Source organism: Mesoplodon densirostris, chromosome 3 (assembly GCF_025265405.1).
Source record: "Mesoplodon densirostris isolate mMesDen1 chromosome 3, mMesDen1 primary haplotype, whole genome shotgun sequence".
Lineage (NCBI taxonomy): Eukaryota > Metazoa > Chordata > Mammalia > Artiodactyla > Ziphiidae > Mesoplodon > Mesoplodon densirostris.
The window spans coordinates 65,727,979-65,742,450 of record NC_082663.1 but is presented as its reverse complement, the minus strand read 5'-3'; the positions used below and the strand labels follow the sequence as shown (position 1 = coordinate 65,742,450).

General features: G+C 38.5%; 1 protein-coding gene across 2 annotated transcripts in view; it reads right to left on the bottom strand.

Moving 5' to 3' along the window:
* Positions 1 to 14,472, bottom strand: part of MSH3 (mutS homolog 3) — a 182,782-nt gene that overhangs the window by 99,516 nt on the left and 68,794 nt on the right. For both annotated transcript variants that reach the window (XM_060093103.1, XM_060093104.1), the window contains exon 12: positions 13,907 to 14,016. In XM_060093103.1, coding sequence (XP_059949086.1) covers positions 13,907 to 14,016 — 110 coding nt within the window. The remainder of the gene's footprint in view (positions 1 to 13,906; positions 14,017 to 14,472) is intronic.

The window sequence follows — 14,472 nt, the reverse complement described above, 5'->3', positions numbered from 1 at the left end:
GGTGAGCATCATTTGGATGAACTGAAACATGTCAAACACTGAACTTGAATTAAGATGTCCCAGACTGGAAGTATCACTGAGAATCTGGCAGAAGCAAATGAAAATCTTCTTTGGGAAAAGACACCTTCATCTTAGCTCTCGTGTTATTTATTTATTTATTTATTTATATTGGAGTATAGTTGATTTACCATATTGTGTTAGTTTCAGATGTAGAGCAAAGTGTTTCATTTTTTTCAGATTATATTCCATTATAAGTTATTATAAGGTATTGAATATAATTCCCTTTGCTATACAGTTTATCTATTTTTATGTATAGTAGTTTGTATCTGTTAATCTCATACTCCTAATTTGTCCCTCCCTCCCTCCCTCCCCTTCCCCTTTGTTAACCATAAGTTTGTTTTCTATGTTTGTGAGTCTGTTTCTGCTTTATATATAGATTTATTTGTATTATCGTTAGATTCCACATATAAGTGATACCATATAGTATTTGTCTTTCTCTGACTTTCACTAAGTATAATATTCCCTAGGTCCAATCATATTGCTGCAAATGGCATTATTTCACTCTTTTTTATGGCTGAGTAATATTCCATTGCTTATATATATACCACATCTTCTTAAGCCAATTGTCTGATGATGGGCACTTGGGTTGTTTCCATGTCTTGGCTATTGTAAATAGTGCTGCTCTCTCACTTTATTCTTAAAAATAAAATTTCTAAATAATATAACCAGCATTCAAGCATAAAAAGAAATGAGATGGGTAAGAATCAATAGAAACAACAGACAACAGGAAGAGACATAAAAACTACCAAGCTTTGTGGGGTGTGGGGCTGAATGATAAAAAATACTCAATAAATTCAAAAGACATTGTCAAAAGAAAGCAGATGAAGAACAGAACAGGTAGAGAAATTAGAAATCAAATCAGTTATATAATTTCCATTACTTTACAGGTGATCTTTCTTTGCTCTCTTGCTCTCTATAGGATTTTTATCTCTGATTCAGTGTCATGTGTAGTTTCATCATGATTTAGCAAAATGTGGGTTTCTTGTTTGTTTTCAATTGCCCTTTGATTCAACTGTGCTTTCTAAACCTAAGGAGTCACATCTTTCATGAAATATGAGAAACTCTCATCTTCTATCTCTTTGAATATTGTCCCTCTTTTCCTATTCTCATTTTCTTCTACTGGAAATCTGATGAGGATTATGTTAGACTTGATTTGTCTTTCAATCTCTTCTATCTCTGATCACACTGTCTCTCTGTGCTACACTCTAGGTAATTTCTTCAGATATCATCTTGGATTTCAGATATTGCATCTATTCTGGTCTAACCCACCCACAGTTTCTAAAAGTTGTATGTACTTCTTCTTAAAAAATCAGCCTGACCTCTTTTGATGGTATTTTTGTTCTGTGCTTATGTTTTTATTATCTTTTGTGTTTCTTTTAACTTGGTGGTTCAATATTTATCTTTATAATCCCCTTATTTGAAAGTCTTGGGATTCTAAGTCTACTGTTTATAATTTCTGCTGACTCAACTCACGATTACTTGTTTCTCCACGTCTTTTGTAATTACGGTTTATGAGCTTACAGCAGAACTTGCTCTTTGAGATTCCTAGGAGGCCTAGATGAGAGTGTATCCCTTCAGGGAGGACCTGTATTTGCCTTCGCCAGGAACCATAACGCACAATGGGACAATTTTAAATAAATTTCACAACTTAGAAATTGCCAGACCACAGAGATAAAACAAATCAGAATAACAAACCTGAGTGAAGGTGGGCCTGTGGTTAAGAATTCTTGGAAACTTGGCAACTATAGAACAAAGCAGAGACCAGCTAAAGGTTCCTGAATAGACTGCATCCCAAAAGATGCTGGTTAATCCATATGCAATAACAGGGCAGACATTTGGGTAAGAGGCATTTAGGGTCACTTTTTTCTTGGTGGCAGCAGTCCCCTTCTCTGCTCTCGCTCGCATCCACACAGCAAAGGAAAAGAGGCATGGGGTCAACATCAATCAGTCACAGCTCCCAGTTCTGTTTCACCCACCACTCTTCCTTCCCATTTATGAGAAGTAGTGTGTCTCACTGGGCTGAGTAAGAGCAGAGTCACCACAGGTGAACATCTGTTGGCAGGCTCATGGAACATGGGAAACCACAAAGAATAAATAGGGCCTCCTCATGTAGTTAATTACAGGAAGTTCCATAGAGTTAAAATGGCATTTAGCTTTGCTAATATAAACTAAATGTTAAGTGGAGCAAATATATAATATTCTATTACTTTGTCATTTAGGCCAGGGCTATAAATTAGACATACAAATATTAATACTCTAAACATATGGGTTTACCAAAATAAAAGTCATTTAATTATTCAAGAAAATTAACTATTCAAGAAAATTAACTATCACTAAAATGTACTTTAGAAAATTACACAAAAATCTAGTCAAGGACCTATTTCCTAAAACCAACAATTTTCAATTTGCTTAAATATTGGTGTGATTTAAATGCCAATAATAAACTTAGCATGCTTAATTCTCTTAAGCAGTTTTATAAAAATCTAACTTGAATTATAAAAGTATTCTTCATTTGTTCTAATTATGTTATTGAGCAATACAGTGAGTCACAAGCATTTTATTTTAGGTATAAAAGCTTCCATCACTTGCATCTACTTCTCACTAGATTACACCTTGACCAAATTAGATTAGAAACTCCTTGAGAGTAGGAACACTGTCATTGACACTAAATAATACAAAATTAATAATAACTATCTGGGACTTCCCTGGTGGCACAGTGGCTAAGAATCTGCCTGCCAATGCAAGGGACATGGGTTCAATCTCTGGTCCAGGAAGATCCCACATGCCACGGAGCTACTAAGCCCATGCGCCACAACTACTGAGCCTGCACTCTAGAGCCTGCGAGCCACAACTACTGAGCCTGCGTGCCACAACTACTGAAGCCGGTGCGCCCAGAGTCCATGCTCCACAGCAAAAGAAGCCAATGCAGTGAGAAGCTCATGCACCACAACAAAGAGTAGCCTCCGCTCACCACAACTAGGGTAAGCCCGCAAGCAGCAACGAAGACCCAACACAGCCAAAAATAAATAAATGCAAGCAGCAACGAAGACCCAACACAGCCAAAAATAAATAAATAAGTTTAAAATAACTATCTTATACTACTAAGTGTTAATGTGCACTTGGTCAATCGGAACAGAAAGTTGAGCTTCCTAAATTCCCAGGACTTAGTCAAGTTAAAGTATTAAATAAAAGAGAAAGGCTGTGATCCAAGCCCAACCACATACAATGACAGTCCTCAAATGCTAATAGTTGCGTCATTCTGAAAAGGGACTCACACAAAGGCTCTACCTCTTTACCAGTGGTCCTTGAAAATTCTCCTCATGATTCTGACTATAGCTATAGGCAAAAGATAAAATACAGGGAAGTACCAGATTCAGGAGAACTGACCAGGACAGATACTGGACAACTGACATCATGGGCACCCAGCCTCCTTCCTGTAACCACTGGAAGCCCCCCAGCCAGGTCATCTTATGACTGTCTTCCCATCTTTCTAAAACAAGATGTGGTGGAAAACAGATGCTCTCAAGTCTAACATGGGCTTTCCAGAGAGATGGGCTTGGGTTTGAATCTCACTTTCACCTGATTAGGATGGTGGTGAAGGGGTGGTAGAAGTACCATTTAAAAATTTCATGTATATGTGTGTGTGTGTGTGTGTGTGTGTGTGTGTATGTATTATATTCTCTATATTATTTACTTTTAAGAATAAAACATTGCAAACACACATAAAACACTACCCCAGCTGCATTTCTTTCCCTTTCCTCCCTTCCCAGAAGTGACCATTTTCCTGATGTTAGTAAATATCCTTTCCACTTCCTGTTTTTATATTTCTACCACTTATGTCTGAACCCCTAAACAACACAAATGTGTTACAAAGTTCAGATAAATGGTTATTGTGCTCTATGTATTCTTTTTTTTTTTTTTTTTTTTTTTTTTAGTGGTACGTGGGCCTCTCACTGTTGTGGCCTCTCCCGTTGCGGAGCACAGGCTCCGGACACACAGGCTCAGCAGCCATGGCTCACGGGCCCAGCTGCTCCGCGGCATGTGGGATCTTCCCGGACTGGGGCATGAACCCGTGTCCCCTGCGTCGGCAGGCGGACTCTCAACCACTGCGCCACCAGGGAAGCCCTATGTATTCTTTTATAACATTGTTTTTATGAGATTTATCCACATTGAAACATGTAGACTTGAGTCATTCATTTTAACTGCCATATAATATTCTAATGTATGACCAGATAACTATTTTTCCATTCCCCTACTAATAACTAGGTTGCTTACAATTTTTTGGTATCACAAAGCTCACAGCTATCTTCTTGACTGCACAACTGATGCCAGGAACCACATTAATCCTTTATATGTACCATCTTATTTGGTCCTCACAACACCACTATGGGGTAAGTAATGCAATTCCCATTTTACAGGTAAAGAAACTGAGGTGTACAAAAGTTCATAACTTGACCCAAGTGACACAACTGAATGAGGGAATCAGAACTCAAGCTCAAGTGTCTCATTAACTCCAAAACTGTGCTTTCAGACATGGCCCTATGTGCTTTGCTGGATGATCTCGGTTAATGAACCTAAGTGTCAGTTTTTCTCATCTACAAAATAGAAGCAGTAACCAGCTCTGAGGATAGCTGAAAGAACAGAGATAACACAGAAGAAAAATGCAGCACAGTTAGACCCTGGTTTCCCTTTCTGCCATTTTCTTCCCACTCATATGATCCTCTTGAGTTTTCATCTTCTGCTTCCCCCGACATAGAGACTAGTTTACAGAGGAACAGACCTCACCTCTCAAGCCTCAGCACTTCCCTCTTCCCACCTTGGCTACTCTTCTTTCCTCAACTCTTAGATTTGGACGTCTGCTCCTTTCTACCAAAACATTTCCCTTTCTTTTTTAAAAAAAATATGTTTCCTTTTCATCCCTAAAATTAATCTAACATTTTGCATAAATACCTTCACCTGGACAGATACAATCCAGAATGTTTTTCAAAGGTAAGGGAGATGAAAGATTTTTCAGAATACTGTACTATGGGAGCAAAATTGCATAATGTTTGCAATTGACAAAATTCAGTGTTCTTTACAACCTCACTACAGATATTGAATAAATGTGTGATACATTTAAATAATCATCAAAACACTTGTTTCCATTCCAGAGATGTGTACATTTGATCTGCCCATGCCAAGAGGAGGAAAGATACGAAATAATTGAGCCTATCTGTTATGGACTGAACTGTTTCCCCCAAAAAATATATGCTGAAGACCTCTGTACCTCAGAATGTGACCTTACTTGGAAATAGGGTTATTTTAGATGTAATTAGTTAAGATGAGGTCATACTAGAATAGGGTAGGCCCCTAATCCAATTTGACTATATTCTTATTAAAAGAATGCCACATGAAGAGAAATGCACGCAGGGAGAATACTATGTGAACATAAAGGCAGAGATAAAAAGACAACACAGCTCCAAGCCAAGTAACACCAAAGATTGCCAACAAACCACCTGAAGCTAGGAGAGAGACACTGAACAGATTCTCCCTCACAGGCCCACTGACATTTTGACCTTGGACTTCTAGCCTCCAGAACTGTGAGACAAATTTATGCCATTTAAGCCACCCAGTTTGTGGTACTTTTCTTTCGGCGGCCATAGTAAACAAATACCCTGTCTAAATCACCAGTTATGTAATTCAGATTCTACAGGTATGGTCTTTAAGAGCCACATGAAAATCACGTTGACCCCAAATATTTCTAAGCAAATAAATTCTGACTCAGATGTGTTTAGAGTTATGAGCTTGACCTTTTTACATGATACTTAAAACTAGCTATGCCTGAAGTGGATGATAGCCCCTTCCTGTCACCCAGCCTGGCTTCCTTACTAAATCACATGACTTTCTCTGATCAACTTCTATCTATTTTAATTCCACTAGGGGTTTGACAAGAATGCAAGATGTCGCCACACCATTTCTTCCACTGTTAAGTACAATGTTTTCATACCTGAACAAGCAATTATTCCACTAAAAGAGAAGAAATGATTTCTCAGAACCAATTCTGTGGCACTAAAACAAGGAATCACAAGAAAGAAAACTGCTTCTAAGGTTCTTTTAAAATCAAGAAGTTTTTCTCCGAAAAATAAACTTCCCTTATATAGGTTTGCCTTTATTTTCAAAGCCTACTGAGAACCCTAAGATTTTCAAATGGATTCATTTGTTCATAATTTCTTAATCATCTGTTATATTCAAAGTACTATGAGCTGCCAGTGTATTGTGTTTGGGGTGGAGTAGTAAGAAACAGGACATAATTGAGAGGAGATAACTTTCTATAGCGGGAGGAAGGAGAAGAAGGAGGACTTCTCAAAGGAGGAGTCTGAGTTAGGACTTTAATGAGTCATTCTTTTCATTATCCATTCAATAAATACTTACCAGACTATACTACAAAGCCACAGTAATCAAAACAGTATGATATTGGCACAGAAAGCAGACACATAGATCCATGGAACAGAATAGAGAGCCCATGGTCAATTAATGTACGTACGGTCAATTAATCTATGACAAAGAAGGCAAGAATGTACAGTGGACAAAAGACAGCTTCTTCAGTAAGTGGTGCTGGGAAAACTGAACAGTTATATGTAAATCAATGAAATTAGAGCATTCCTCACACCATACGCAAAAATAAACTCATAATGGATTAAAGACTTAAATGAAAGGCCTGAAACCGTAAAACTCCTAAAAGAGGATATAGGCAGAACACTCTTTGACATAAATTGTAGCAATATTGTTTTGGATCTGTCTCCTAAGGCAAAAGAAGTAAAAGCAAAAATAAACAAATGGTGCCTAATTAAACCTAAAAGCTTTTGCACAGCAAAGGAAACCATCAACAAAATGAGAAGACAACCTACTGAATGGGAGAAAATATTTGCAAATGGTATGACCAATAAGGAGCTAATATCCAAAATATAAAAACAGCTCATACAGCTCAATATCAAAAAAAAATAATAATAAACCAGATTCCAAAGTGGGCAGAAGACCTGAACAGACATTTTTCCAAAGAAGATATACAGATGGCCAACAGGCGCATGAAAAGATGCACAACGTTGCTCATCACCAGAGAAACGCAAATCAAAAGTACAAGGGGATATCACCTCACATCTGTCAAAATCTCTATTATCAAAAGGTCTACAAATAACAAATGTTGGAGAGGATATGGAAAAAGGGAACCCTAATACACTGTTGGCGAGACTGTAAATTGGTGCAGCCACTATGGAAAAGAGCATGGAGGTTTCTCAAAAAGCTAAAAATAGAACTACCATATGATCCAGCGATTCTCCTGCTGGGTATATATCTGAAGAAAACAAAAACACTAATTCAAAAAGATACATACACCCCAATGTTCATTGCAGAATTATTTACAATAGCCAAGAAATGGAAGCAACCTAAATGTCCATCAATAGATGAATCGATAAAGAAGATCTGGTATATTTATACAATGGAATATTATTCAGCCATAGAAAAGAATAAAATTCTGCCATTTGCAAGAATGTGGATGGACCTAGAGAGTATTATGCTTGTGAAACAAGTCAGAAAGAGAAAGACAAATATTCTACTCTATCACTTATATGTGAAATTTAAAAAATAAAACAAGCAAATTTATATAACAAAACAGAAATAGACTCCATAGACACTGAGAACAAACTAATGGTTACCAAGGGGTAGAGGGAAAGGTGGAGGGGCAAGATAGGGGTATGAGATTAAGAGATACAATTATGTATAGAATAAATAAACAAGGATATATTGTACAAACAGGGAATTATAGCCATTATTTTGTAATAACTTTAAATTGAATATAATCTATAAAAATATTCAATCACTACGTTTTACAATATTATATGTTTCAGGTATACAACACAGTGATAATGTTGTGAATCAACTATACAACTGTACCTCAATTTAAAAAAAGGAATACTGATATATGCTACAACAAGAATGAACCTTGAAGATATTATGCTAAGTGATAAGACAGTCACAAAAATACAAACCTTGTGTTATTCCACTTATATGAGGTACCTAGAATAGTCAACTTCATAGAGACAGAAAGTAATATGGTGTTTGCCAGAGTTTAGGAAAAATGAGTAATGAGAAGTTATTCATGAATGTGTACTGAGTTTCAGTTTTGCAAGATGAAAAGAGCTCTGAAGATGGACTGTGGTGATGGTTGCACAATACTAATGTATTTAATACACTTAAAATGTACTTAATGAATGTACTGCCCTTAATGACATGTACACATAAAAATGATTAAGATAAATTTTACATTATGTGTATTTGACACTAATAATACATATTTTGTTTAAAAAGTGCAAATGTAGAAAAATGAGCACGGGGAAAAATACTTATCAAATGCTTGTTATAAAGGAAACACACAGTTGAGTGAGACAGGCAGATATTAAACAAACACTGATAAACAAATACCAATCATAATAAGTCCTATACACCATCCAAGAATAATACAAAGAACATAATTTAGATTAGGAGGTCAGAGAAAACCTCTCTGAAGAACTAACACTTTAAGGTAAAACCTAAAGAAGAAAGCAGTTAGCTGTGTAAAAACTGAAGAGAAAGAAAAGAATATTCTAGGTAGAGAGACGAGTAAATGCAGAGACCATGAGAAGAGAAAAAGCTCTGGGATGCTCAGGAACTAAAGGAAGGCCAGAGTGAACAGACGACAACGAATGCATGAATGCAGAGGAGAGTCAGACAGAACAGCCATGTTTAAGAATTTTAATTTTATTTGAAGCACAATGGAAAGCCAATGAAGAGTTTAAGGCAGGGCAGTAATATGATTCAGCTTTTATTTTCAAAAAAGAGATCAGTTAGGAGGATACCGCAGCAGTCCAAGTGGGACTGACTGCAGTCAAGATGGCAAGACATGCACAGTCTCTGGATATATTTTAGAGGTAAAAGCAATAGGACTTAGTATTAGATTGGATGTGGTTGTCAAAAGGAAATATCCAGAGTAAATCCCAGGTTTCTGGCCCAAGCAACGCATTAGATGGAGGGGACAGGGAACCAGGAGGAGGAATAGGGTTGAATACGTTAAGTTTGAGATGCCTGTGATACACCTATGTGTTTAGGAGCCTGAGTTGAATATATAAGCCTGGAGAATAGAGGAGAGTAAGGCCCAAAGATACAAATTTGAGAATCACTGACATTTTGATATTTATGGTCATGGGCATAGGAAAGCTCATTGGAGAGAACAGAAGGGGAGGGAAGGATAAGGGAAGGAAGAAAGCTGAGCTCCTAAGGTTCAGGCCTCAGGAACTCCAACATTTAAAAGATACAGGGCCTCCCTGGTGGCGCAAGTGGTTGAGAGTCCGCCTGCCGATGCAGGGGATACGGGTTCGTGCCCCGGTCTGGGAGGATCCCATATGCCGCGGAGCGGCTGGGCCCGTGAGCCATGGCCGCTGAGCCTGAGCGTCCGGAGCCTGCGCGTCCGGAGCCTGTGCTCCGCAACGGGGGAGGCCACAACAGTGAGAGGCCCGCATACCGCAAAAAAAAAAAAAAAATAAATAAAAGATACAGAGAAGATGAACAGTGAGCAAAGGAAACTTTGAAGAAGCAGCTAGCAAGTTAGGAGGGAGACAAAAATGAGTAGTGTCCACTTTAGAAAAAGGGAACAGACTGTACAAAGGTCCAGAAATAAATCACACCCTAGTGTGCTGTGAGAACTGTAAATAGTAGGGAGCAAAACATAATCAGATATACATTTTTTTAAAAAAATCATCTTTGGGCTTCCCTGGTGGCGCAGTGGTTGAGAGTCCGCCTGCCGATGCAGGGGACACAGGTTTGTGCCTGGGTCCGGGAAGATCCCACATGCCGCGGAGCGGCTGAGCCCATGAGCCATGGCCGCTGGGCCTGCACGTCCGGAGCCTGTGCTCCGCAACGGGAGAGGCCACAACAGTGAGAAGCCCACGTACCGCAAAAAAAAAAAAAAAAAAATCATCTTTGGGTAATGCAGATAGAAACAGAGAAGGGCAATACCGGAGGCATGGAGATGCTTAGTTTCCTTAATAAAAAGTCTTTCATGAAAGGGCTTTCATCTGAGTGCCTTTCATAAAAAGTGATTTTACAAAAAGGCAAGATGATATAATACTACTTCTTGCAGAGAGGCAATGTTTTCATCATTGATCAAAATAGTTCATCCACTAGAAGGGGAGGAACTGATTTCTCAGGTTCCCTTTGTGGTTAATAATCTGCTATTCTGTAAGTGTGTATGCACACCTGCACACGCATGTACACACACACACACACACACACACACAGCTGCATTTCCAAGAAATCACTATCTCACTGAAGGAAATGTCTTATTTCCAATTTGTTCTGCATACTCATGTCGAACATTTCCTGAGGCAGAGACATGCTAGTGGATGTGTGGGTCTGGAGCTGAGGGAGATAATGGAGACAAAGTCATCAGCACATGAGTTACAGGAGAAGCCATGGCCACAGATAAGATCCTAAGTAGTGTTGAAAGTAAGAAGATGCCCCAGGAAAGAGCCACGGGTAACATCAACACTTAAGGTGCAGGCAGAAGAAGAGGTACTCACGGAGAAAACTCAGAACTTACCTTTGCTTAATGTTTCAAAATATAGGGTAAGTTACTGAATCTCGAATACTCTTGTAAGATGAACAAATCTGCCTTGGAAATTAATATTTTGCCTAAAATACCATTTTAGATACTCATCCCACACTTTTCAAAGTTTTCTGCCCCTCCCCCCTCCCAACCAGTCACTATTTACAAGCAGAATTTGCATTGTGGGGCTTGTGGACAAAACCAATAAAGTACCTATGGTATATGTATAAAAGATTGACAAGACCATATCAACTAAAAGAAGCAGAAGAAATTCAAAGATGGAATCTCAAAAAAAATGAATTCAATATAATTTAATTTTAAAAGGTCTTAGGACTAATGGCTTGCCAACATGGCATTCAGTTATAAGAAGCCAGAGGCCTACACTGAAGAATCTTCTTGCCTAAAATTACAGAACTGATAAAACGTATGGGACACAACACATAAGAAAGCATAACCTATTTATAAAAGCCAGCGTGTTTCAGTAGAGTAACATCTGACCTCAATAACCCAAGTGAATTCTTTGAATCAGTAAGTATAGGGTAAAAGCCATTTATACTTTCTAGAAAGTCATTAGAAAAATTTGCACCAAAGAGGCCATTTTATAGAATAAAAAGTAGTGGGAGTGGAAAATCCTCTGAAACTTGAAACACTTGGTTCTGAATTTATGAACTGTGTGATTGCCCTGGAAGCTAAAATAGGTTAAAAATGTAAAAAAGATCCTAAAGGATTTAAGAGAATTCATGGATAACTGACAAATAATGGGCTCTTGAAGAACTTTGGGAGATCCACCTTATATCTTGCTAAGTTCCCTTGTCACCAATTATTTGTTGTATGATCTCACTATAGACAAAAACTAGGCCCTAACCTTTGGCTGCCTATGTCAGAGACAGAATATTAGCCTGGATGCATGGCACCTAATGTTAGTACTAAAACAACAACAACAATAAATATATAGCTGAACTACTGACTAATCAGCTGAAGATTTTCTCTAGGTATTTGTTTGGAAGACATGGCAAGTGCAATTAAGATATAACTGGAATTCTTTGGAAGTCAATTTTTTTTATAAACACATTTTTATTTATTAATATTTATTTATTTATTTTTGGCTGTGTCGGGTCTTAGTTGCGGTGCACGGGCTCTGTAGCTGTGGCATGCAGGCTCTCTAATTGTGGCACACGAGTTCAGCCCCACGGCATGTGGGATCTCAGTTCCCTGACCAGGGATCGAACCCTCATCCCCTGCACTGGAAGGCAGATTCTTAACCACTGGACCACCAGGGAAGTCCCTGAATTCAATTTTAATGGATTAGGAAGCTTAAAGTTTTAAAACTATGACTTAAAATAAAAATGGCAAAGGAAGAAGTTTTGTGTGCCTCTTTTCAGCTATATATGTTTTACGCTGGTCTAAAGTTCATACTTGAAAGCACTGGAGTTCAATGCATGGAGTACCTTCTCTCAGCCTTTCTGGGAAAGGAGGGTCCCAAAGAGTACATGATCAACCCCCAAAGAGCATACAACATGGTCTACTGAATTTATCTCAAATTAATCCTATTTATACAAAACAAATTTAACAACAGAAATAAAAATTTTAATTTGCATGAAAAAGTCTGCTAGCAAGTCTGTTTCTGTTGAATATTTCAACTAACCAAATAAAATAATAAGAATAATGTGGATGCTTTAGATGCCTTTCTATCAGCCAGAAGGCAACACCCCTTATATTGCTGTCCGCAGACTATCTACAGAAAGCCATCTTGTCTGCTTTTGCTCCATGAGGTATCTTTATCTCGTTTGAATACTGAACCAAAGTAGATACTTCCATTTTCAGAATTCCTTCTTTACCTAGTCAGTTTCCCCTGTCCAGAGGTCTTTATGGTCAAGAAAAGAAATCGTAATGACCCATGAAAAGCTGAAGTGATTTAGTAATCAATCATCATCAGAACAGTATCTTAAAGCTTAGGACTAACAGTTAACAGCATCTGCTATCCTTTGCTAAAGATGGCTATTTACTAAGCACAGCATAAGATACAGCCATTAGTGAGGCTGCTGTGCAGTTTAAGAGACGATGCACGTAAAGCCCCTAGCATAGTGCTTGCTATATGATAAAGAGCTCAAACCTGGCTGTGAAGATTACTGCCTCCTTCTATTCCTTACAGCAGCCCTGTGAGGAGGTACTGTACCGCTGCAAAGGTGAGAACACGGTGGGCTGGCTAGGGGGTGGTGAGCTGCAGCCTTAGTGGGACTGACTCAGTTGACAGAGCCCACTAACAGCACCAGCACTACACTCTCTCTGGTCCGTCCATATGGGAAGCTGTTCAAGATGGATTCAATGCTGATTTTAAATCTAGGCTCTACCAGCTGTGAAACATTAAGCAAGTTATTGAAGCTCTCTGAATCTGTTTACTCATCTCAAGGACCCACCCTCAGACGATGATTCTAAATATTAAATACTGGTACATAGTAAAAGCACAATAAATAATAGCATTCATTCATTCAGTCCGCCAGTCAACATTATTTGGACTCCTATTACGTGACAGGCATAGGTCACAGCTCCCAAATCTATCTGCATGTCAGAATCATCTGGGAGCTTTTAAAAATTCCAACTCCAGGCCACACTGAAGGCCAATGAAATCACAATATCTGGGGGTTGGATACAGGCATTAAGTATTTCGAAGCTTCCCAGGTGATTCCAACGTGCAGACAAGCCTGGAAACCACTGTGTTTTAGGCACCAGAGTCACCTACCTTCCCTGAAAGCACACCTAGTTTACTCATCCTACCTTCTTAAACATCTCAGATCTAAGCCCTCTTTCAGATTCCTACTGTTACTTCTTTAGCTCAGGTCCTCAGAACCTCTCCGTGAACTTGCTCACTTGTTCCCCACCCATGACCACTTTGTCTGCTCCCACACACAAGCCAGTTCTGATCCTATCACTCCCATGTGCAGAATCACTGGATTAAACTCTGGCTACCAGCTCCTCAGCCCAGCCTTCAAAGCCATCAACAAAAGGCCACAGCCTCTCTCTCCCTACACCCTTATGCTACTGATGACCCAAGCTAACTGGTTAACTCACTTTCTCCGGGCAGACCCCATGTCTTCCAACTGAAAGCAGACTCGTTCTTAGGGACAAGGAAAAAAATCTTCCCGATAATAGTCTATTGCCAGATACAAAATAAAATCTTCCCTGATTGAAAACAGTGTTCAGATTAAACACACAAAAGACAATTCCTTTTACCTTAGTTTAAGGAGTGGCTGGGTCACCCACTTCTTTAACTTCCGTCTCCCAAATGAAGTTTTAGTATGGTCTAAAACCCAAAATAAACTTCCTTTGGTTTTCATATCAGTCTAAAAAAGACCAGAAAACAAGGTTTATTAACTAGATGATTGTATTTGTACCAAAACTGCTAGTTGTTCATGTGTCCTCATTATTCCATAGACCCCAATTTTAAATGTTACACCCTAGCATAAAACAGAGCTCAAAACAGGTGTTCATTTAATGTCAGATGAATGAATGTATACATACACACATCCTTATATACACACACAAAGTACTTCTATTTTACACAAGAAAGATATAGTCTATGTATAGTTTTTAGTTAACTAACAATAAATTATTGAGAAGTCTCTTTTGAAATGTTTGTCCTAAACATCTCAAAAATATAACTGCATCCTTTCCTGCCTTGGAAAGCACAGTGAAGATAATTTCATTTTCCTTTGGCAGTTCAGTATCTCCCACTACCTAAGAGTTGCCATTCTAAAGACAGATACTCTCATGACAACACTGGACAAGTTTAAGGAGAG